Source organism: Sceloporus occidentalis, unplaced genomic scaffold, assembly GCF_023333645.1.
Source record: "Sceloporus occidentalis isolate IW3139 unplaced genomic scaffold, rSceOcc1.0.p SCAF_13, whole genome shotgun sequence".
Classification (NCBI taxonomy): domain Eukaryota; kingdom Metazoa; phylum Chordata; class Lepidosauria; order Squamata; family Phrynosomatidae; genus Sceloporus; species Sceloporus occidentalis.
The window spans coordinates 17,287,055-17,309,946 of record NW_028316993.1 but is presented as its reverse complement, the minus strand read 5'-3'; the positions used below and the strand labels follow the sequence as shown (position 1 = coordinate 17,309,946).

Genomic DNA, 22,892 nt, shown 5'->3' with positions numbered 1-22,892 from the left:
TTGGGGGCGCAATTCTGGCTCCTCTGCCCAGCCCTGGCAGGAACTGAACCCAGGACCTCTTGTCCTCACAACAGCCCTGCCAGGGAGACCAGGAGGAGGAAGGGAAGCTGAAGGGCACGGCTCTCAGGAGACGGGATTGGGGCATCCTTCCTTCCCTCCTTCCTTCATCTGTCTTTCTTGCTATCCTTCCTTCCTTCCTTCCATTGTCTCTTTGTCTGTCTCTCCCTCCCTTCCTATCTTCCTTCTTTTCTTCCTTCCTTCCTTCCTTCCCCTCTCTCTCGTTTTGTCTTTCTTTCTTTCTTTCTCTTTCTCTTTCTCTCTCTCTCTTTTCTCTCCCTTTCTTTCTCTCAGGAGATCCATTACAAGGGCAAAAGGCCCCTCTTTCAGGCTCTGCTGGGCTTCTTCCATCCTGAGCGGATCCTGCCCTTGGGACTGGTTTGTGTAAACAGAAAGAGAGAAAGAGGGTTTGGGGGGCTTTGGACAGCTTGCCCAGTGGGTTGCTCTGCTTCCAAATGACTATGCATGCACCACTTTGTGGAGAAGGAATTGCACTCTGCACATGCTCTGAGAGGCGGCATGAGAGCCACCTTAAACTATCTCTAGGGATGCCATGTAGAAGATGGAGTGAGCTTGTTTTCCGCTGCTTCGGAAACTAGAACTCAAAGCAATGCATCCAGTGGACAAGAAATGTCATCCTACCTAAACATAGCTGTTGTTGTTGTTGTTGTTGTTGTTGTTGTTGTTGTGTGTCTTCAGGTTGTTCCTTCCCACGAACATATCACAGGGTTTTCTTGGCAAGATTTGTTCAGAGGTCCAAACCCGCCTTTGCCTCCCTTTGAGGCTGAGAGAGTGTGACTTCTTGTCCAAAGGCTTTCATTGGGTCTCCACAGCTGAGCAGGGCTTCCAACCTTGATCTCCAGAGACCAGGGTTCGAATCCGCACTCGTCCAAGGAGCCATAGTCCATACTCCAGGGCTCTAACCACTGCACCATGTTGCCTCTCTACCTAAAGCAGAGTTCTCTAAATTCCTTTTAAAATGCATTTTAACCTACCTTAATCAGGAAGAACTCAAAATAACCTGGAATAAGGATGCCTGGGGATGAATGTACTGTAAAGTGAGAATTTGGGAAGTGGTTTTTGTTTTGGAGTGCAACATGTTGGTTTCCATATAGAAGGGCAAGTTATGAGGATACATGAAGATCTTCAAAGGCTAGGACCTGTTTTGATTTCCACAGTGGGAAACGTAGAAATGTTTCCGCCTGTAAGTGGGGACTGATGTAAGAAACAATAAATCGACCATTCCTTCTTTGAAATAGAATGAGCCATGAAAGGGTGATTTTTGGAATATCAAAAGTGCATTTTTGGTATTGGGAAAGCTGACTGAATTCAAAGAGAACCTTACCCTCCTGGAGGATATTCAAGAATGCTATTTTTTAAACGTTGATGGAAATGTGGCCTTCGTGTGACATTCTGCTCTTTGCCAGTTTCTTCCTTCCTAGAATTGTTTCCAGAAGTCCCAGCTACTTCTTTAGGAAAGTCTGAGCCTTGTGTCTGCGGTGGTTTGTTGCGTCGTTCTTGTGGCATCTGGCAGAACTGGTTTGCCAATGGAAGAAATGCATGTGTCTGCACAGAAAACCTCAGGGCTACAGTTTTTTGATATCAAAATCCTATTTTGTCACAGTTGAAACCCAAAGAGTACTTGTTTGTACTTTGTGTATTGGTTACAAAATAAAATCCTTTGGGCAGAAAAGGTGCCGTTCTCACATAAGGACTTTTGTTTCTGTTCCAGCTGTGCTCCAACCTTAACTTCCTCTCCTCAGAGCCTGCTGTTTCTTTGGCCTGTTACAGACAGGCCAAAATAAAGCTGCTTCGAGTCACTTTGGAGGTATGGTATTTCAATGATGCATGCGTCCTAAGAGTGCAAAAGCCGCACCAAAGCCACGCTCCGCTCCTAAGGACTGGAGTGCAGCTTTGGTGTGGCTTTTGGACTCTTAGGACTCATGCATCATTGAAATACTATACCTCCAAAGTGACTCGAAGCAGCTTTATTTTGGCCTGTCTGTAACAGGCCTTTGTTCTTTAAGGGGAGTTGATCCACTTGAGTTTTCTAAGCCAGACATATGCATGTGGACTATCTAAACTGCAGCTTTCCAGGTGTTTCCCTAATAGTCAGATTCTGCTTGAGGAAAACTGCATGCGGAAAGCATCCAAATGGACAGTTGTATCTTAGCAGTTTCGGGATTGTTACACTCTGCATCCTTGCCTATACTCAATCCCTGACCTATTTGTGGATAAGACCTAACCATTTTATGAAGTGAATGGTTGATGCCCCCCTTTCCTCCTGGAGCAAAACATGCCACTTTGGGAGAGTTAAGAAATTCACATTTTAACAAGGCAGTGACTGTCAAGTGAGTGGGAGCAATACCTTCAACCCTTGGTCCTCTTGGGCCTGTTACAGACTGCCAAAATAAAGCTGCTTCGGGTCTCTTTGGAGGTATGCTATTTAAATGATGCATGGGTCCTAAGAGTCCGGAGGTCGCGCCAAAGCCACACTCCATTCCTAAGCACTGGAGTGCAGCTTTGGTGCAGCTTCCGGATTCTTAGCATGCATGCATCATTTAAACAGCATACCTCCAAAGAGACCCAAAGCAGCTTTATTTTGGCAGTCTGTAACAGGCCTTAGTGTTGGACTCCTGCTCCCAAAAGCATGGCCAGGGAATTGTAAGCCATCAAAATCCGATATGAAGATAACTCTGGATTAATTGAACAATTAAATACAGTTGGCCCTCCTTTATCCACGGATTATTTATGCAAGCATCCACAGCTTGAAAATATATTTTTTTAAAGTATAAATTCCAAATAGCAAACCTTGACTTTCCATTTTATATAAGGGACACCATTTTGCTGTGCCATTATATTTAATGGGACTTGAGCATCCACGGATTTGGTTATCCACGGTGGGGGATCCTGGGACCAAACCCCAGCGGATAACAAGGTCCCAGTGTATACGTTTGAGTAAAACAAATACTAGCTAAAGCTGGGTTCAATTCTGTTTTTAGGCATTGCAGTTTGCATTTTTGGGGTTTGGCCCAGGAAAGGTGATGGTGGTTTGGCTGCCAATTGGCTCTGGAGAGCAGGGTCTCTCTGGGTGACCCTTGGGCAAGTCACACACTCTCAGCCTCAGAGGCTTGGTGGAGGCACCCAAGAGAACTTTCCTCTTCATCAAGGGTTCTCCACCTTTGGGCTTCTGGATTTCTTTGGAGACTACAACTCCCAGAATTCCTGAACATTGAGCATCCTGGCTGGGGCTTCTGGGAACTGAAGTCCAAAACATCTGGGCTGAGAACCACTGCAAGGAAGAGCCCTTGCTGGCTGGAGCAGGAGCTGGAGCTGGCCCGCATGCCCCTGGCTCCCGAAGCCATTGGCCCTGGCGATCACATGCGAGGCGGGGCTGGGAAAGAAGGCAGGCAGGCAGGCAGGCTTCCCTGGGCTCCATCCCTCCAGACAGAGCAGCCAAGGGAGCGGCTGGAGCAAGGCAGCATGGCCAGCCTCACCGTCTACAGCACCTCCGTCACTGGCTCCAGGGAGGTAAGCAAGCAAGCCCCTGGCCCAGATGGGGTCCCCTCCCCAGCTCCAGATGGGGAGCCTTTCCTCCTTCCAAGGGGATCCTCCCTTGCCTTGCCTTGCCTTGCCTTGCCTTTCCTCCTTGCCTTCTCCTCCCTGCGACTCTTTCCAGGGAGAGAGCCCTGCCTCCTTCCCACCCAAAGAAGCCCCTTCGCCATCATGCCTGACTCTGAGTGGCTCCTCTTTTGTTTGGGGCCAAGAGGAGATCAGCTCAGCATCAGGGGCTCGCCTAGCTCCAGAGCCAGGCCCAAAACACAGGCTCTGCCTATTATTATTATTATTATTATTGCCAGCCCCTCACATCCCTGGGACTCAATGCTTCCATGGCTTGAATATATATATATATATATATATATATATATATATGTATATGTATATGTATATATATATATATATATAATATATATATTTATAATATATATAATATATATATATATATATATATATATTTAAAAGAATTTCAAGCTGTGGATGAATGAATCCATGGATAAAAAAATCAGTGGATATGGAGGTCTGACTGTGATGATGATGATGATGATGATGATTGTTGTTAATATATATATATATATATTTATTTATTTTGAACAAAGCAAACCTTGGTTTTTGGCATTTGATCTAAGACACTCCAAGGGGCCCACTGTATTATTATTACTATTGTTGTTGCTGTCATTGTCATCAGCCCTCCATATCCCTGCATTTTTATAAATCCAGAGACTCAATGCTTCCATGGTTTGAAAATATTTTTTAAAAAAGATATAAACTGAACAAAGCAAACCTTGGTTTTGGGCATTTGATCTAAGGGACACCATTATTGGATTGAATGGGACTTGAGCACCCCCAGATTTTGCTATCAATGGGGAGTCCTGCAACCAAACCCCAGCAGATACTAAGGGCCTACTGTATTATTATTATTATCATCATCATCCCTCCATATCCATGGGTTTTTAAATCCAGGGATTTAATGCATCCATTGCTTGAAAATATCTTGAATACTATATAAATTGGACAAAGCAAACCTTGATTTTGCCTTTTTTTGTAAGAGACACCCAAGGGCCCACTGTGTTGTTGTCATCAGTCAGCCCTCCATATCCCTGGATTTTTTAAAATCCAAACTATTTCAATTGCACAAAGCAAACCATGATTTTGCCATTTGATATGAGAGATACCAAAAGGCCTACATTATTATTATTATTATTATTATTATTATTATTATTATTAGCCTTCCATACCCATGGGTTTATTAAATCCAGGGATTCGGTGCATCCATGACTTGAAAATATTTTAAATACTATATAAATTACACAAAACAAACCTTGATTTTGCCATTTGATCTAAGAGACACTAAAGGGCCCACTGTATCATCATCATCATCACAATCATCATCACAGTCATCCCTCCAAATCCACTTTTTTATCCACAGATTCAAGCAACAAACCATTTGATATAAGGGACTGTATCTAATGGGGCTTCAGCATCCACAGATTTTGGTATCCACATGAGTCCTGGAACCAAACCCCAGCGGATAACAAGGGCCCACTGTATCATCATCATCATCACAGTCAGACCTCCATATCCACTGATTTTTTTATCCATGGATTCATTCATCCACAGCTTGAAATTCTTTTAAAAAATATATAAATTATGCAAAGCAAACCATTTTATATAAGGTTCACTATTATTGTATTTAATGGGACTTGAGCATCAATGGATGTTGGGATCCATGGAGGGCTCTGAAACCAAACCCCAGTGGATACCAAGGGCCCATTGTTGTTGTTCCTCCCTCCCCATCGCATCTGCTTTGGTCTTTGTCTCTTCCACAGATTAAATCCCAGCAGAGCGAAGTGACCAGGATCTTGGATGGGAAGAACATCAAATACAATCTCGTGGACATCTCCCAGGATAATGCCTTGCGGGAAGAGATGAGGACCAAATCTGGCAACCCCAAAGCCATTCCTCCCCAGATTTTCAATGGGGACCACTACTGTGGGGTGAGTGAAGGGGAGATGATGTGTCTCCTTTGTTGTGGTTGTTGTGTGTGCCTTCAAGTTGTTTCCAACTTATGGCAACCCTAAGGGAAGGTGACCAGACTTCCTTCCTTTCCTGGACATGCTCTACATTTCAGGCTTCTGTCCAGAAGAGGGATTCCAAAAAGTCCTCCATTTTGAGCATGACTAAGAAGCATGAATTTACATTTGTATGTGTATTGTTGTTGTTTTTTTCACTTTTGATTGGCAATGTTGTTTTTCTTGAATATCTTAGATTCTCCTGTGCCTTGTCCGCCTCTGTCGTGAGGGCATCTGGTCACCTTGCCCTAAGGCGAACCTATTGTTGGATTTTCTTGGCAAAATTGGTTCAGAGGAGGTTTGCTGTGTGGCCTTCCCCTGAGGCTGAGAGAGAGTGACTTGCCCAAGGTCACTCAGTAGGTGTCATGGCTGAGCTAGGAACCAAACTCTGGTCTCGAGTTGTAGTCCAACACTCAAACCACTGGCAGCTATGATTGTTTTAACAAAATGGTAGCCCTATGATAGCCCTCTGCCTCCTCCATTGAGCTAGTCACACAATAAGAGGCATGACATCGGATTTATGTTTATGTATGTAACAGATGGAAATTTTTATATCGATTTGACTTTAGCTGGAAGTGTTTGTGCCTTCAAGTCACCTGCTGACTTATGACGACCCCACAACTTTCATAGGGTTTCCTCAGGCAAGGATCCTCAGGGGTGGTTTTACCAGTTTCTTCCTCTTAAATGTAGCCTATACAAACTACAGGGTCATTAACTTGGAACAAGAAGCCTTCAGTACAAACCTGGCCTGTGTGCACATTCAACAGGGTTGGCAGAGTGGGGCCTGGGCCTTCGCCCTCCTCTTGTTGTTATTGTTGTTGTGTGCATCCAAGCCGTTTTCAATTTATGACAACCCTAAGGCAAACCTATTGTAGGCTTTTCTTGGCAAGTTTCTGCAGAAGTGGTTTGCTATTGCCATCCTCTGAGGCTGAGAGTGTGTGACTTGCCCAAGTTCGCCAGTGGGTTTTTGAAGCCTGGTCTCCAGTCATAGACCAGCACTCATACCATTACTGGCTGTCTTACAATCCTCAGTTCCACCATACTCTCTGGACTGCCTCCTCTTTTGGCTAAAATCAAAGCCGAATTCTTCTTCAGGAAGCTTCTAGGAGTTCATTTTTTAAAAGCAGGTTGTGCACACACCCAGTATTGTTCACCATAAAAAAAGATGGTTGGCACCCTGCCCAGCAGTTATAAGACTGGAAACTGGAGCTGTAATCTCGTAATAGCAGAAGATTCATGTTTTTAGTTGCCTTTGACTAAATGTGTTCCCAAAAGCTACCTTTGCAGCCTTGCAGCACCCAGACTGAAGCATTTCCAAGGCACTGTAAATCAGGGCACTGGAAAATGGCATCTGCAGCACTCTCCTAGTCACAAGGTACCTTGGAAGAAGCAGTGGTGGCAGGACCTAGACGGATCTCTCTTGCTGCCGGTTCACAACACGTCCCATGATCGGGAGAACATGGTAGATGGCATTTCCCAGTGACCTGAACTCCAGCAGTTTGGAAACACTTCTGTCAGGGAACTGCCAAGCTAAAAAGGTAAGTTTGGAGAGGGATGGTAAGATACAACTATGATGATGGAGCCCTGCCAACATAGTTTACAAAGCAGGATCTCAGCCCACTTTTGTCTTTAAAAGCTGTAAGTGGGTTTCTGTTTTGGGGAGCCATTTTTGTTAGTCAGTGTGGTCCCTGGACAGTCTCAGGACAGAAGGTTGCCCATAACTTATAAAGTAAACTTGGTTTGCATAAACCAGCTTGAATCCTGTTGTTTGGACCAACTAAAGTAGATACATTGACTACATAGGATTTATCTCTGTCTTTACTCACCATTCAGTAATTTATAATTGGATCTACTCTAGCTAGGCTTTGCCAACAACATTCAGATGACTGTCTCCCTACCTCCAAAGTAGGCATAAAGTACATCAGGTATTGCTGGTAGAGGTCTAGGTATGATCAGTTGGATCTTTTTGATTTGGATGCATTCATAAGAACAAGCAACATTTCAACAAAATAAAAGACCTCCATGGCTGCTCATTGTCTCTCTCTCAGCCAGTGTTCCTCATCTCCAGAACTGTCGGGTTGCTTTTGAGCTGGTTTTATTTCAGCTCTGCTGGCCACCATTAGAGTGATCTGTCAAAATTCCTAATATTTCCAAAGTACCCTAAGGGTACCAGATCTGATCTTGGAAGCTAAGAAGGGTCAGTCATACATTGAGATCACCAATGAATATCAGGAGCTGTAAGCAGGAAAGAAATGGCAAAACCACCAATATGTTTTCCTTGCCTAAAAACACCTTGTGAAATTTATGAGGTCACCACAGAGACATGTATATATCCTATTCATCAGATGGAGTAGATAATGGCTGGCTAGAGATGATGCGGGTTGTAGTCCCAGACACGGAGAAGTCTTCTATCCAGCTTTGAGCACTAAAAGTTGGGTACTTCTAGAATGATAAGCTGCTAACCAATCATCCATGCAAAGATAAAACTCCTTTTTTTAGTCCAAACTTTCCTTGCTTCATCAATATAAATTTAGGGCAACAATTGAGTAATTTTTATTTCTGTTGCTAAGAAACTGGACATTTACTGCAAATCATTCAGATAGCTACCAGTAAATCCAGATTTACTTTTTCCACATTCCCGTTCGTGTTTATTAATAGCTTTTAAAAATGCTGCATTGCAGGTCGGAAGAAAGTGGAATGGGTCTGCTGCCTTGTAAGGCTCAGCCTAAAATCTGGACAGCCCTGCTATTTTTCTTAGCTATTTCTGCCTCTTGCAAAATGCTTCAAAATATACGCTGTGCTATGTATTAGGCTTTACCAAGGGAAGTTGGGTGGATGAGCTTGTTCCAAAGTGGCTTGTTGATAGATGAGGAAATGGAAAGGACACTGGCCAAGATCCTTTTGAGAGAAGAGTGGTGCCTGAGCCAGAGCGAAGCTGAACTGTCCCTTTGGGTCAGTGCCAGGTAGAGAACCACTCCTAAAGGTTGGAGGGCAGCCAGCTAGGCCTGATCTAAATTGGAATAGTGATCTGTGGCATCACAGTGAGTCTTTCCCTGCTCCCCAGAAAACCCCAACTGAAAAAGGAAAGGGGTCCTCTAGAATGGGGTTTGTATTTGTAATACATAACACGAGCATTCCAGATTATAATGCATTTATAGGCTGAAGTCCAAGTAACTTTCTGGCAGAGCATTAAGTCTTAATGATGCTTAACATCAGTCATTGGAGGGAAGTTAGGTAAGCAACAGCGGCCTGTGCACTGGAGCACTGCTCTGTTATCTCCGTCACTGACTGGCTGCAAGGATGCCCCTAGACACTTTTTCCCTTACACACCTGGGAAAAAAGGAGCATTTTCTCTTCTGGGTACCTCTTCCCCAATACTTTATGGTAGCTAAGAAAGACATGCTTTTGCACACCCAGGGTGAAAAACATTATGAGAAGAGGTACTGGATACCTCCTTCTGCAGTGGCCTCAAAAGTACACACACTGAGGTCGCCAACATTCTGTCACCCACAGGATTCTACCCACATGGTCACCTGTGATAACTCCCTTTTTCGTGGTTTGGGTGCAAAAGGGTATGTTGCCATGGCTCATCACCTAAGATTATATTAGACATGGTTGAATACATTACTATTCTCTGCCTGGTGACAGATTTCCAGTGTGGTACTTGGCCTGAGTCCTTAAAGAGTGAGAGAATGGCATGTGAGAGTAGCTGAGGCAGGCTTGTTTTATATTGTTTCTGACCCTGTATTTGTGTTTTTTTTCCCCTTGCTTCTCCCACCCGCAGGACTACGAACTCTTTGTGGAAGCAGTGGAACAGAACACTCTGCAGGAATTCCTGAAGTTAGCCTGAGCATGGGCCTTTCCCCCAACCCTGTCCTTTTCCTTTCTTTTCCAAAAACTCCTTTACCCTGGACTTTCAAGTCTACATTCCAAATGGATCATCTCATAGCCCCCCCGCCTCCCCAAAACCATTGGCAATCCTCTCCTTGCCTTCTGCAAATCCCCCCACCCCAACAGCTGCCTCTGAGTTTTGTTGCCCGCTTTACTCTCAGTCTGATCTCAAGACTTTGCAGCTTCCTTTGAATGCAGCTGGGCCTTGTTCCTCGTGCCTCTGTGGATAGAGAAATCTTCCACTCAAGGACATCAGAAAACAGAGGTTTCCTCAACCTCTCTCTTTAATAATAATAAAAAATCTTTCTCAAGGTGAACCTGCCCTTGAGAGGGAAAGCATGGGCCACAGCTGCCTTCTCTCTTATCACCAATTGCCCTTCAATGTGCAAATGCTGGTTTCTGCACTTCCTTTGTCATTCCGACCCAGGAAACAAGAGCAGCAGACACACCTGCTCTTATTTTTGTTAAATAGCAATGCAAAAGCACTGCACAAACCTGTGTATCGAAGTTTCTTTTTCAGCCAGTGAGATGGGATGGGCGTGCGTACATATCTGTCTTAAAACTACTTCAGTGCAGCTCAGGTTCTCTTAGGAAAGTGGTTTTCCAGAAGCTGGGAAGAGCAGATCTTATATTCCATTAGTGCATTCTCACCCCTCAGTGGGAAAACTCACCAGGTGAAGAGAGAAGTGCGTGTGATCTGAGGTCTGCTCTTGCGTCAGCTGTTTCATGCTTTCCCAAGTGGAACTGGCCTTTTGCAAACATGGACCAAGTGCATTTTTGTTTGTATTTTTTTTTCTTGCTAAAAGCAATTTGTAAGCAGCCATCTCTTCTGAGATGCTATTAAATGTTGCTAAAAACCTCTGCTGTGGCTTTGTCTGTGTGTCTAAGAACATAAAAATTAAGTACCCTTTATATATTGATTCAGAAGTCCATTTTCCAGCTCTTAGTAGGTACACTGATTATTCAGCTCAGCATAAAAATGAGTGCTACTGCTCTACAGGAAGCTTAGGATAGGTTTGAGCACAGTTGCCTCAGATGCTGATGAGAATATCTAAAATGGCAGGAAGGAAAATGGCATCCCTGTAACCAACTGGGAGGAGGTTTTTTCCTGGGCTTTTTTAAAGGATGAACTTTGAAAGCCATAAACACTGAATCCCGTGTTTGCTGAGATAAAAGTGCTCTCTGTTTAGGAGTTAACATGACCATAAACCTGGTTGCTGCTTGTCACTCTCACTAGCAAGAATAATTGACTCATTGTACATGTGGGTCGGTTACCTATAGATAAAAATGATGGCAGGCATAAATTTGATTGTGATCAGCAACAGAGGAGCTCAATTTCTTATCTGCATTTGGTTTAGGGTGTTGCCAACCCACCCTAATAGGTAAAATAGTAAATTATATTAGAATTTCAGCTGGTGTATTAGTAGCACTTGCAACAAAATGTTGCAGTTTGGAGTGCTCTATCCTCTTTCAGGATACTCCTCTAAGAGCAGCCATGTTACAATAAAAGATGTATATAATCCAATATTTTGTTCACATGGCCAGTTAGTTGCCCACAGGCAACATGACTGCAATTGCACCATCCATGTCACACTCACCAGCAACTGATGTACAGAAAAATATCGCCTCTGATACTGGAGGTAACACGTAACCATGCTGACTAAGAAATAATGATGCCCCCCTTCACTAATTTACTTAGTTCTTTTAAAAAATCCATCCAAATTAGCAGCCATCACTGCATCTACTGGCAGCAGGTTCCACAATTTTACTATGCACTATGTGAAAAAGTGCCATTTTGGTTACATAGGAAAGGCACTTAGAGAATGATGATGGGCAAAGGGATCTAAGCTTTTGCTGCAGTGGTGTGCAGAACTACTGGTGAGCTATTTGTGTTTATGGCATGCTACAAGGAACATACAAGTAGATAAGAAAGTCATGGATACATAGCAATGAGAATAGGTTTTAAAATTTAGGAAAAAAGCATCAGGCATAGCCTTCATAGAGCAGGACAGGTTGCAACTTAAGGCAGGAGAGGGAGCCAGGGAAAAGGAACTGGATGTTTAAATCCTCCCTCTGTATCAGAAAGAGCCTGCATGTGGAAAGGTAATAGTGCAGGGGAAGTATTGCAAAGTATTACCACTAATTCCCTGCCAGCTAGTTTTCTACATGAAACGAATTCTAGACAGATAGAGGGACCAAGCACACATACCGTTCTACCCTTGTATAAGCCTGTGAGGGCAGAGCCTGGAAGGAATGCAACCTAAAATTTGGAGGGTTGAATGTCTGCCTGCCTCTTTTTACAACCACTAGACATCTCTGGGGCGGAAAACTAATCACAAGGAGAGAGAACTAAACACTCCTTCAAAACACTGGACGAAGTTGGCACAAAATTGCTCCTGAAGAAAAAAAGCAAGGTGGACTTTGTTGTAGCCTTAGAAAAGGCAAAGTGAGGGACACTGTCTACCATCAAGGTACCAAGTATCAGTCTTAACTGCAGGAGATTTTCATGAGGCCACAGAAGGAGACACTATCTGAAGTGGATGGCTAACTTTTTACCCAACAATGGGGAAAGGGGATCATCCTGATGTTGTACTACAATGATCATCAGTAGCCAATGCTGGACCATCATGGATTTATAGTCCAAAAATAATCAGGAGGGGCAAATATTCCCCAGCTTGCAAGCTGAGCATGAAACTTGTAAACTCTTGAGTTGCCTTTTCAGCAACAGTTTAAACAGTAGGATATTTGGCCATTCTTCAGGAAAGGCCAAAGGTTTCCAGTGAGCTTTCCCATAATATAGATTGGATAATGAGCTTGTATCAGAGGTGCACATAAGCCTACCAGATACAGAAAATAGGCTTGATGTGTGGCCTGGGCAAACCAGAGCATGGTAACAACTTTCACCTTGGTGACACATTTTGCGGACGCTTGGCGTTGGCGACAAAAAAATTCACATGCTAGCACCATTAAACCAATTGTGCTTTCCCTAATTTTTCTGGAGCTTTATGAAGGCCAGTGTGTATTAATGCCTTGGGAACTGGACTTATTTTCTAGATGTAGCAAGCTGGATCTGCACTTACTCCATGCAGGTAGGCTAACAAAAGGAGGAGGAATCTATGCTTTCAACTATATAAGCATAATTTCCTTCCCTTCTTTCCCTATGGCATAATGAACAGCCATGAAAGCATGTAGGTGGAAATGTGAGCCACTCCGCCCCAGTTTCTACATTGGGTCTGCCCTAGTTGTATCTGACCATAGAGTATGCCCTTTCTATTGCTGACAGGAAAGCTATGTCCAGGTAAGAGAAGAAGGCACACTACTTCCCAGTTGAGTGGCAGCCAAGCCTGATGAACCATCCACTGTGACCCATTACAGCTGTTCCCTTTGTTTTGTTGAAGGAATCTTTTTCCGCAGCAGAAGGAAGGCATTAGGGACCAGCCCACATTCTTCCAGGGTCATAGAGTTGTCATTATACACCTGTTTAGGAAAAGTGCTGAAAATGTCGTATGGTTCCACCTCTTCTCCCCTAGAAAAGAGCAGAATGATGCTTGTAATTATGAGTCAAGATAAATAGTCACATTTTTTAAACGTCTGTTATCCGGGTGTGGAATGTAAAGTACCCAAGTTGAACTTGCCCACTGAAAGTAAAATTCTACTTCAGAATCCAAATGCTTTAGAGTATACTGTTATACTCATGTATAAGTCTAAAAATGTTAGTTAAAAAACTGACCCCCCCCCAAAAAAAAAACCAAATTCAGCTTATCCATAGGTCAATGCAAGTACTGCACTTTAACTCTTATTTAAAAAGGAGTCATACCCTGGTGAAGGGGAATGTCAAGGTGGAAGCAGCTGACATGAGGGCACATGATCTCACTTTATTCATTCTCCATGCAAAGCTGCAGCCAAATGTGGAGAAGGTAGAAGAGGTCATGTAGAAGGAAAACCAAGCAGCCAGCAAGTAAGGACAAGAAATACAAGTGAAGAACTTACGTGTAGATGAGCCAGGAACCCAAATACCTTCATGGAATCTCAATTCTCCCAGTGCCACAGATTTTTAAACACAGTTCAGCCTGCTTCGTTCCTCCCCACAATCTGGAAGTTACAACCTCAAAGGCTTTTGCTTTAGCCTCTAGGCCACAAGCCTACACTATACATCCTGCTTTGTAAGCATGGTTTGGTTTACTGCATTCATTCAAGTTGATTATGGAGAACCATCTTCCTCAATTCTTCTACAACCTTCTCCATAATCAACTTGAATGAATGCAGTAAACCAAACCATGCATCACCCCACCCCCGCTTCCAATTTGCTTAATAGTAAAAACCAATCTAGTTGGAAAATCTGGGGTTTAGGATGAAGAAATCAGAGAGGAGGCTCTTCCACAATGAAATGCCTTCTTTGGATCTGCCAAAATGATAGTGATTCTTACCTGCTCTGGGCAAGATGCCGCCGCAGGTCTCCAATGGTCTCTGTGAATGCCATTTTGATGACATATGTCTTCTCCCCATTCTCTGACTTGATCCGAAGAGTTGAGACTTGGGGTTTGAAGGTTTCCTTTTTACTGTCCCCTTCCAATCTAAAAGTCAAGGGAAGCACATGATGAGTAGACTGCTTCATTTTTTGAAGAGGAACAAGAAACCTGGGCACCCTGGCAACACAATGGGTTCCCCTGCCAACAAGCTTGGGTGAGTATCAGGTAGGGAATTCTGAGATATGACAAACCAGGATCATATAATGGACATTCAGAGGTTGTTATGAGGTAGGGGGCCCTCAATAAGAGCTAGAACAGACCTAAGAGTTCATCTAGTCCAGAGGTAGCAATTATGTGACCTACTGTGTTGCCGGTCCAGTTCATGTCTGTATGTGAAATTGTAGTTGGTGAAGAACATCCTGTCATTCACCTCAAACATCAAAATGTCTTATATTGGTGCTGAAGAGATGAAAAGCTTGGACATGATTTACGTCTGGAAACCATGCCCTATGAGGATCAGCTTAGGGTGCTGAGTTTGTCGTGATAGCCATGTTTAAATATTAGAAGGGATGTCGTATTGAGGATGGAGCAAGCTTGTTTTCTGCTACTCCAGACACTAGGACAAGGAGCAATAGATTCAAACTACAAGAAAAGAGATTCTACCCAGCCATTAGGAAGAAGTTCCTGACAGTAAGAGTTGTTCGATAGTGGAACATGCTGCTTTGGAGTGTGGTGGAGTGTCCTTCTTTGGAGGTTTTTAAACAAAGGCTGGATGGGCATCTGTCAGGAGTGCTTTTATGGTGTATTCCTGCATGGCAGGGGTTGAACTAGAAGGCCCTTGTGGTCTCTTCCAATGATTCTATGAATCTAGATATTTCTGCTCAGTGAGAAGAGAGTGGAGAGGGACTATTCACAGTATATAGAAGACATCTTCAAGCTTTGTGTTCCAGACATTGGACTACAACCCTACCAAAATAATCCAGCCAACAGCCAAGGATTATGGGAGCTGCTGTCCAAAACACTTAATCCCAGTTTGGACAAGATACTGTATCTACTCTTACCATTCCCACACTGACATTATGTGGGATACTTTGCTGAAAAGCAAGGGCTACTCCACAAGTCAATTATATGCACCTAGTGGTCCACTGCAGAACTTGGAAACATTCCTCCCACTTCCATGAACAGAAGTAAACTTGTTATCTTTATATATTTGCTGATATTTAAAACCACTAATTGTGTCCCTGCAGCATGTCAAGGCTGACATCACCAAGGCTACTTGTGTGAAGAAGAAATGGTAAGTTTTTCACCTTTTTTTCATTGCAGTCAGGCTGGGTGTCTCCACCAGAACCACTTCATGGCTTCGTGTTCCACCAGAGCCCTGGGACCAAAGAGAAATCTGTGCTATGATTGAACTATCATCAGAGAAATCAGAAGAGACAGTCCTGCCTATTCTATCATACATCTTTGTGATTAACAATGTTGCTTTACTAGTACTACTTAGAACAGAAGAAGAGACTGGGTCCTCTTGGTTTAACTTCCAAACTCAGCACCTAAATTATCTTTTCCCAACTTGGTGCCCTTCCAGATATGCTGGACTACAATTCCCATGACTCTTACTACCACTCATAATCATCCTGCCTCTGAATTTCTATCCCCTGCTATTTGTAGGCAGCAGTATGCTTTATTTTAGACCTTGCCTGTCATATCAGTGATTTTCAAAATTGGAGATTCACCAGAGATTATTCAAAATGGCTGGAGATTATGTTTGCATATCTTTTCCTGAGCTATGAGAGGGCTTCAGACAGATCTGGATGGATGGATGGATTAAAAAAGAAAATAAAAACTCTACAAGGGCAGGAATTCTAAATGCTCATCTTGTATTCTTTGGTGCAAGCTAGAGGAAGACAGTGTCAAACTACTTTTGAGCATTCCTTGCCTAAGAAAACCTTATGAAATCCATAGTGTTACTGTAAGTCGACAGGCAACTTGAAGGCAAAGACAGACTAGCAGAGAGTACCATTTCTGATGAGAAGAGCTCTAGAAAGTCAAATGGTACCAAGGACCCAATCCCATTGAAAATGGGGTATTAGCAGATTTTCTGACCAGGAAAAGTTAACATGACTCAAGTCACATTCAAACAGCACTAGAGAGGAGACTTCATCCTACCTGCAGGGTTTTTTTAATCTCTCCCCGGATATCGATCACATTCCCATCTCGGATTACCGACCTTGGAAGCTTGTTCAAAAACTGATCTAGAGTGAGCTTAGGACCTGCCATGACAAAGGATACCAGGAAAAGATGCTTTATATGGAGTATATAATTGAAGAATATTTAACCTGTGACTGCAAAAGAGAGGGCATGAATACTCCACTCGAGAGTGAGAGGCACATGGCCCTCCAGATGTTGCTGGACTGCAACTGCCATCACCCATAGCCAGAACAGCAAATGGGGAGGGGTGATGGGAGCAGCAGTCCAACAATATCTGGAACACTCTGCTCTAGGGATATAATTTTAGACTAAATTTCTTCTTGAATGTAACAATGAGTAATTTCAGCAATTTTCTGCAGTTTTTGAAGGCGATTTGCAATTTGGATCTCTGCACAAAATTCACATGTGGTTGTTTTGTGCAGAAAACAGCATTTTCTACAGAGAAAACATTATTTCAATGCAGAAATATTAATTCCTGCATGGAAAATGCAAAACAACTACATATGACTTTTGTGCAGAATAAATCCACTTGACCACAAAAATTCAGTCCATGCTCCAGTCCATGGGCTATACTGGCTAGGAATGCTAGAAGTTGTGGTCTGTCAATATCTACCTTTGAGTGAAATTTAATTTAGTTAGAATCAACAAGTGCCATTGTTTTCAGTGGGTGCATCCTGAATAAAATTAAGTCTAGGTCCAACTCATATTTATGAAAAATGTCACCAAATTACAGGTGGGAAAAAAAACCTACAAGGAAAGAAGAGGGACTGAATGAGTGAGAACAGGGGCCTGAAACTTTTTAAAGTACTGTGGCATACTTTTGAGTTTAGCCAGACCATATTTCCTCCACCTGATGCCCTTCAAATAAGTGAGACTAAAGTTATAATCTTCTCCACCCAGTACAGCCATAACCCCCATCCAGTAGGAGTCATGGTCCCATTCATCTGAATATAGCAGGATAGGAAAGGATGAATTTGAGTCTGAAAGAAAGAGGGTTTTTTTTAAAGTACCCATAGCCACCATCTTACCAGGGAGCTCTTGTGTCTCCTTTATTCCACTTGGTTTCAAGTGGCCAATGATCTGCCCCAAACCAGGAAAACTCTCTGGCACCTTCCTCTCCTGAAAGAAGATATCTCTCCTGTCAGTGACCTGTCAAAATAAACCACAGTTGCTATTCAGTGCCTTGTCTGACCCTGGACTCCAGATGTCAGTGTCAAGCTCCGGTAAAAGTAACAAATGAAAGAGAAGTCAGTCCCCAACTTCCTTCCATGGAAACCCAAAAGGAAATTACCAACAGAAATGGTTATCCAGGAGATGAAAATGTATGATGCTGCATAACTAAAGAAAAACATCAAGGGTGAGAGCCCCACAAATGCACATCCACTTACTACTTCTCTCTTCCAATTTCATTTGTGCTCACAGTACTGAATATTTAGAGGATTCCGTAACCCATCTAGAACAACTGGGTAACCCCGGAAGGAGATCTTAGAAGGGGAACGTGACCATCTTGGCTCAGTAATTCTGGGAATTATAAAACAAAATGTAATACTTTCTAGTCCTGCTCAGACATTTGGGACAACAAGTCCTGGTCAGAAGATTGAAGTTGGTGTGCATCTGCTATTTTCCCAATCTGCAGCTCCCTTCTCCCAGCATTCACCTACAGGACATGGAATAATTTGCATCTCTGTCTCATCTACTGATTGTTAAAATTATTTTTTGTGTAAAGCAAAAATGCAACTTTAGCTAGTCAATGGGTCTCATAAGAAGTTGCTGCATGGAGATAGATTCTGGGCTTTTGTATTTTTCAGTTTATTACTGGACACTTCAGTGCTCTTCAAAAGTTTTGGATTGAAATTCCCATGAACTCTGCCAACAGTTTGAAAGTTCTAGGCGTGAACAATTCTCAAAGTCTCACTCTTTACAATATTAGAAATTTTGAGACTGAAGGGAAATTTCTTTTGAGGGTAAGATTCTTCAATCTGGTGCCCTTCAGGATGAGTTGGGCTACACCTCTCACCATTCTCACTAGCACAACCCTTTCCAGCTGCTATGCTGGTTATGCCTATGCAAGTTGCAGTCCAACACATCTGCAAAGGAGCATCAGGTCAGGTAATGTCTCGAACATGACACTCCCTTGCTGACTCCTGCTTGCATATCTGCAACAAAGCTAACTGACATTTCAAGGTTGGCAAAGACACTGTGGCCACAAAGGGAGCAGGTGTTTCCCCATAACTGCCTCGCAGGCCTGCTTGTTTAAAGGCTGGTTTGGGGAACTCTGTCCCACACTTTAAAAAAGGAAAAGAAACATTTTCTGTACTTCTGAAAATAATGATAAGAAAATATAACTCCACCATCGCACCAACCCACTCTCCTGCACATACAATGTGAGTATGCCTTCTAATAACTTTTATCCCGTGACCACGATCAGTACAATAATGTATCAGCACATGCATTCTACTCAGGCCTTCAAGGCAGTTATGGGGAAACACCTGCTCCCTTTGTGGCCACAATGTCTTTGCCAACCTTGGTTCTAGGTTAAAGCTAAGTTCCAGTTATCAGTATGTGACCTCTTTATTAACTTAGTAAAACTTGCCATCACTTTCATCTTTCTAAAGGGAAATGTGGGTGGCGGTGGCTGGGAGAGTGGGAAACCTAACCAAGGGCATGAAGTTGTCACATGTCCCAAAATGACATTTTTATGACACATCTGTTTTCTTAAATTATATCTTCTATTACATGTACATTTTGAGTGTTGTATTTGCTAAACATGGTGCTGTTGATTTTTATTTTTTTATCAAACATGTGCATCCAACATGAAATAACTACTCAGATTCTTACCCCATTCAGACTTGAAAAGCCAGTCTCTGAAAATAAACCCTTTTCTGCTAAAGTTAGCCTTTTTGTTAAAACAAACAAACTAACAAACAAACCTGTTCAAATCGACTATTTTGCCTTTGTTTATTTATTTAATAGTTATTTATTTAAATATTCATATCTACCCTTTATCCAAAGATTTCAGGGCAGCTTACAATAAAATGAACTTAAAGCTATAAATAATTACAAAGTTTAAAAAGATTGAAATATATTTGTAACATGACTTCCAATCCTTTTCTCTTGAGAGCTCTGCAGAGATGCTTGATTTTGCTTATTATACATATAGTTCTGGTGCTTTAATGTCTGACATGATATGCTAACAGGCAAGGTGAGAAATTGGAAAAAGCTACTTCAGGAGGACATAACATTTTAGAACACCATCCAAGCGTAAAGAAAAGTCTGAGAAGAAAATGCCTCTCTTTAAAATGAAAACTGACTCACTTCCCCTTTATATCAGAGGGGAATTCCACAGGCTAGAATGCCCTTTGTCCTTTCTACCATAAGAGTGAGGACTACATCTGTCATCCCCCATCAGATGTTTAAAATGGGGATTATTCTTTATAAAAATGTGTTATCATTCAATATCTCAAGGGTTCTTTGCTCCTTGTAACCAAATTATTCTTCTAAGAGTGCTTTTCAAGTCATTCCTGACTTATGGCAACCTGAAGCTGAACCTATCACAGAATTTTCTTCACAAGATCTGTTCAGAGTTTTGCCTTTACAAATAATAAAATAATATTATAATATTGATAAGAATAATTCTAAAAATTGCTGGAGAGGTTGTCAAGGTGTAGGGTCATATATGCATATGTGGTGGCAATGTAAATATGTACAAAAATTTTGGGAGAAAGCGATAATAAAAAAATATATATTATGAATATAAAAATACATAGAAGTCTGAATATAGTATTATTATCATTATATAACTCGGAGAAATGGAAAAAAAGAAGAAAAATATCGGTAACAAATTTGATTACAGCAGCGAGATTAATTATAGAAAGATGTTGGGAAATGAAAGTAACTGTAGAATTGGAGGACTGGTATAAAGAGGTATGGAAATTAGAAATGAATGATAAATTGACATGCAAATTGAAAGTAAAAAAGGGAATATGGAAAAGAAGTTATTTTGATGGAATTTGGAAAGAATTTATTGAGAAAGTATTGAGGAAAGAAGATGGAAGATTACCTCCACGAGAGGAACTGAGATTTTGGATGGAATATAAAGGTGAAAATGGCTCCGGGGAAGGGGAGCACTGAGGTGGGATATTAAAGATATTTAGATAAATTGTAATAGAATGTAGGAAATATATATACAGAATGATGTATTGTATAATAATCAATAATGTATGAATTTTAATTTTTTTTTTAAAGTAGGCTTCCATGGCCGAGAGGGGATTTGAACCCTGCTCTCCTAGTGTCCTACTCCAACACTCAAACCACTATGCTAACTCTCTCTCCCTAAAGATATAACGTCCTGCAAAAAAAAAATCCTCCCAGTAATGATCTTTAGCAGTAATCAAGCAATAACAGCAGAAAATATAAAAGCTACTTAAAGCAAGGGTAGAAACCAAGGAGGAAACAGGCTCGGTTCCTTAAACTAAAAGCAGTCTCAGTTCCTCAGCTAGAACACTTTGTTCTCAAAGCAGAAAAGAATCTAACTTTAAAGAGAAACCAGTTCTCAGTTTTTTAAATGCTGCTCCACCCCAGACCATATTTTTGATAAGTTATACTTCTGTAAACTAAGAATGAAGAAGAGGAAGAAGAAGAAGCCTCACGAGCATCAGCAGCCGCAGTAGGAGAGCAGAGGAGACATACCTGAAATGGGACACCATTTGGGTAACGCCTCTGCAGCTCAGAAGGGAAGTAACCATCCATGATATCTCGCAGGCATTGCTGAAACAACAAGGCAAGGTATACATGTCAAATTTCCTTCTGTGATGGCTAAACACCTACTGTAAGCAGGCAGGAGGATGCACACTTTCCTACCAAGGGTCAGAGCTATAATGGAAACAGTTTTTATTCTGGTCCCAAGCTGTAATGGTGTTTAAAAGGAATGCACCGACACTATGAACTGGGCTCAGAAAAGACAGCCAGCACATTTCTTTCAGAATTTATGTGAAATGGCTTATTTGCTCAAATCAGACAGAATCCAAATGATCGAATTCTGAACTAGTTGAAGCCTCTGAACCATCTTAATGGGCAGCCTTAAGCAAAAGAACAATTGTTGTTGTTGTCATCGTTGTGTGCCTTCAAGTAGTTTTCGACTTATGGTGAGTAAGGCAGACTATCATGGGGTTTTCTTGGCAAATTTCTTCGGAGGAGGTTTGCCATTGCTATCTTCTGAGGCTGAGAGAGTGTGATTTGCCCAAGGTCACTAAGTGGATTTCCATAGCTAAGCTGGGATTTGAAGTCCAGAGTCAAAGTCCAACACTCAAACCACTATGCCACACTGGCTCATAAGAAAAATACGGTAATCCAATTGCAAGTCAACAGTGCCAAATTATCCCTGTTCAGTAAAGATCACATCTGATGAACAAGATAACTTGATACAAAGCATTCCAAATGCAAACCACTGAGACAATATGAGTTTCTTGTGACTATGCTGGCTCCAAGAGTGCCCCCACACATAGCCTGCACACTTGTTATTGCAAACTCATTCAGAACTGCTTGTACCAACCTCTCAAGAGACAGCATTCACTTGCCCACAATGCCTTCCTCTTATCAAAATTCAGTTTGGGTATCTCAGTCCTCATTCTGCCCAGAGAGACAGCAATTTAAGACCTCTCCAGTCCCACTTGAGATGAAATCAAACAACATAGCTGGATGGTGCCAGCAGCTTACATGACCTCACTCAGACCTTCACAGGACACTGGGGATATGATGGAACCTTTTAGGACTCAACAGCACAGCTGTTATGGGATCAAGCCAACCTCTTCCAGTGCTGCTTTCTGAAATCAATCCATCAGGTATGAACAATGTATCTCCAACCCACAAAGCTAGTCCAGTAAGATACTAGGATTAAAGATAACATCAGCCACTGAGAGGCCAAGAAGAATAAATGTAGTCATACCATCCCTGTCTCAATCCCCCCCCCCCAAAAGTCATCTGTTAGAACAACCAACATTTCAATGCCCAAACTCTGTAAACCCAGATGGAAATAGATGTAGATAAATAGATGTAGACAGTGACAAACTCCTTTTCCTCCTCCATAGCAGACCACATCTTTCTATACCCCTGATGCCAGAATGGTGAATATTTCCCCACACTGCCAACATGACTGTGGAAATATCGGGAATAATCACATCAAGATACATGGAAAGTTATACTACACATTAAAAAGAAAAGAAAAGGCATCGCTGGGTGCTGGACACTGAATACCAAATACAGTATTCTAGAGACTATCAAATTGAGACTATCAAGTTTGAAAACAGTTCCCAGAAAAGAATTTCAAAGATAAATTAAGTGTTACCATGCATCAGGTATGGGGTTGAAGTTGAAAATTGGACAGGCATTTGCTGCCTTGAGTTCCACCACTGAAAAAAAGTGGAATAGCTATATAATCAAAACATACCACACCTACTCAGACAATGCAAGTTTTGAGACTGTGTAAATGGAATATAGTGTATACCGCCTTAAAGGTAAAATCCACCTCGCCCTGAACTGGGAAGCTCTAGTCAATGGAATGAAACTTTTCTCCTACAAGAGTGGAGACTTTAGCTTCTTTTAAACCATAAAAACTAGCATCTTAAGAAACAAAACCTTA

At 42.1% G+C, this 22,892-nt stretch overlaps 2 protein-coding genes across 4 annotated transcripts in view; one reads left to right on the top strand and one right to left on the bottom strand.

The window, feature by feature from the left end:
* Positions 1-2,652: 2,652 nt before the first annotated feature.
* On the top strand, positions 2,653-10,439 carry LOC149305103 (SH3 domain-binding glutamic acid-rich-like protein 3). The gene is made up of 3 exons (XM_089479056.1): positions 2,653-3,588; positions 5,445-5,612; positions 9,472-10,439. The coding sequence occupies exons 1-3, from the start codon at positions 3,400-3,402 to the stop codon at positions 9,535-9,537; spliced, it is 423 nt and encodes a 140-aa protein (XP_089335182.1). The 5' UTR covers positions 2,653-3,399; the 3' UTR covers positions 9,538-10,439.
* A 1,095-nt stretch (positions 10,440-11,534) lies between these two features.
* UBXN11 (UBX domain protein 11) overlaps positions 11,535-22,892 on the bottom strand; it is a 26,925-nt gene continuing 15,567 nt past the window's right edge. For 2 of the 3 annotated variants that reach the window (XM_089479054.1, XM_089479053.1), the window contains exons 11-16: positions 20,945-21,022; positions 17,284-17,404; positions 16,214-16,317; positions 15,355-15,425; positions 14,006-14,152; positions 11,535-13,104 (exon numbers count right to left, since the gene is read on the bottom strand). In XM_089479054.1, coding sequence (XP_089335180.1) covers positions 12,948-13,104; positions 14,006-14,152; positions 15,355-15,425; positions 16,214-16,317; positions 17,284-17,404; positions 20,945-21,022 — 678 coding nt within the window. In that variant the 3' untranslated portion in view covers positions 11,535-12,947. Of the gene's footprint in view, positions 13,105-13,395; positions 13,475-14,005; positions 14,153-15,354; positions 15,426-16,213; positions 16,318-17,283; positions 17,405-20,944; positions 21,023-22,892 lie in introns of all 3 variants that reach the window. The other variant, XM_089479055.1, reaches the window with a different exon arrangement.

Bases quoted from the DNA above. Each gene is read 5' to 3' on its own strand.
- LOC149305103 (XM_089479056.1), top strand. From the start codon at position 3,400: ATGCCCCTGGCTCCCGAAGCCATTGGCCCTGGCGATCACATGCGAGGC. The intron at 3,589-5,444 runs GTAAGCAAGCAA...TCTCTTCCACAG, and splicing joins CCGTCACTGGCTCCAGGGAG to ATTAAATCCCAGCAGAGCGA. The intron at 5,613-9,471 runs GTGAGTGAAGGG...TCCCACCCGCAG, and splicing joins ATGGGGACCACTACTGTGGG to GACTACGAACTCTTTGTGGA.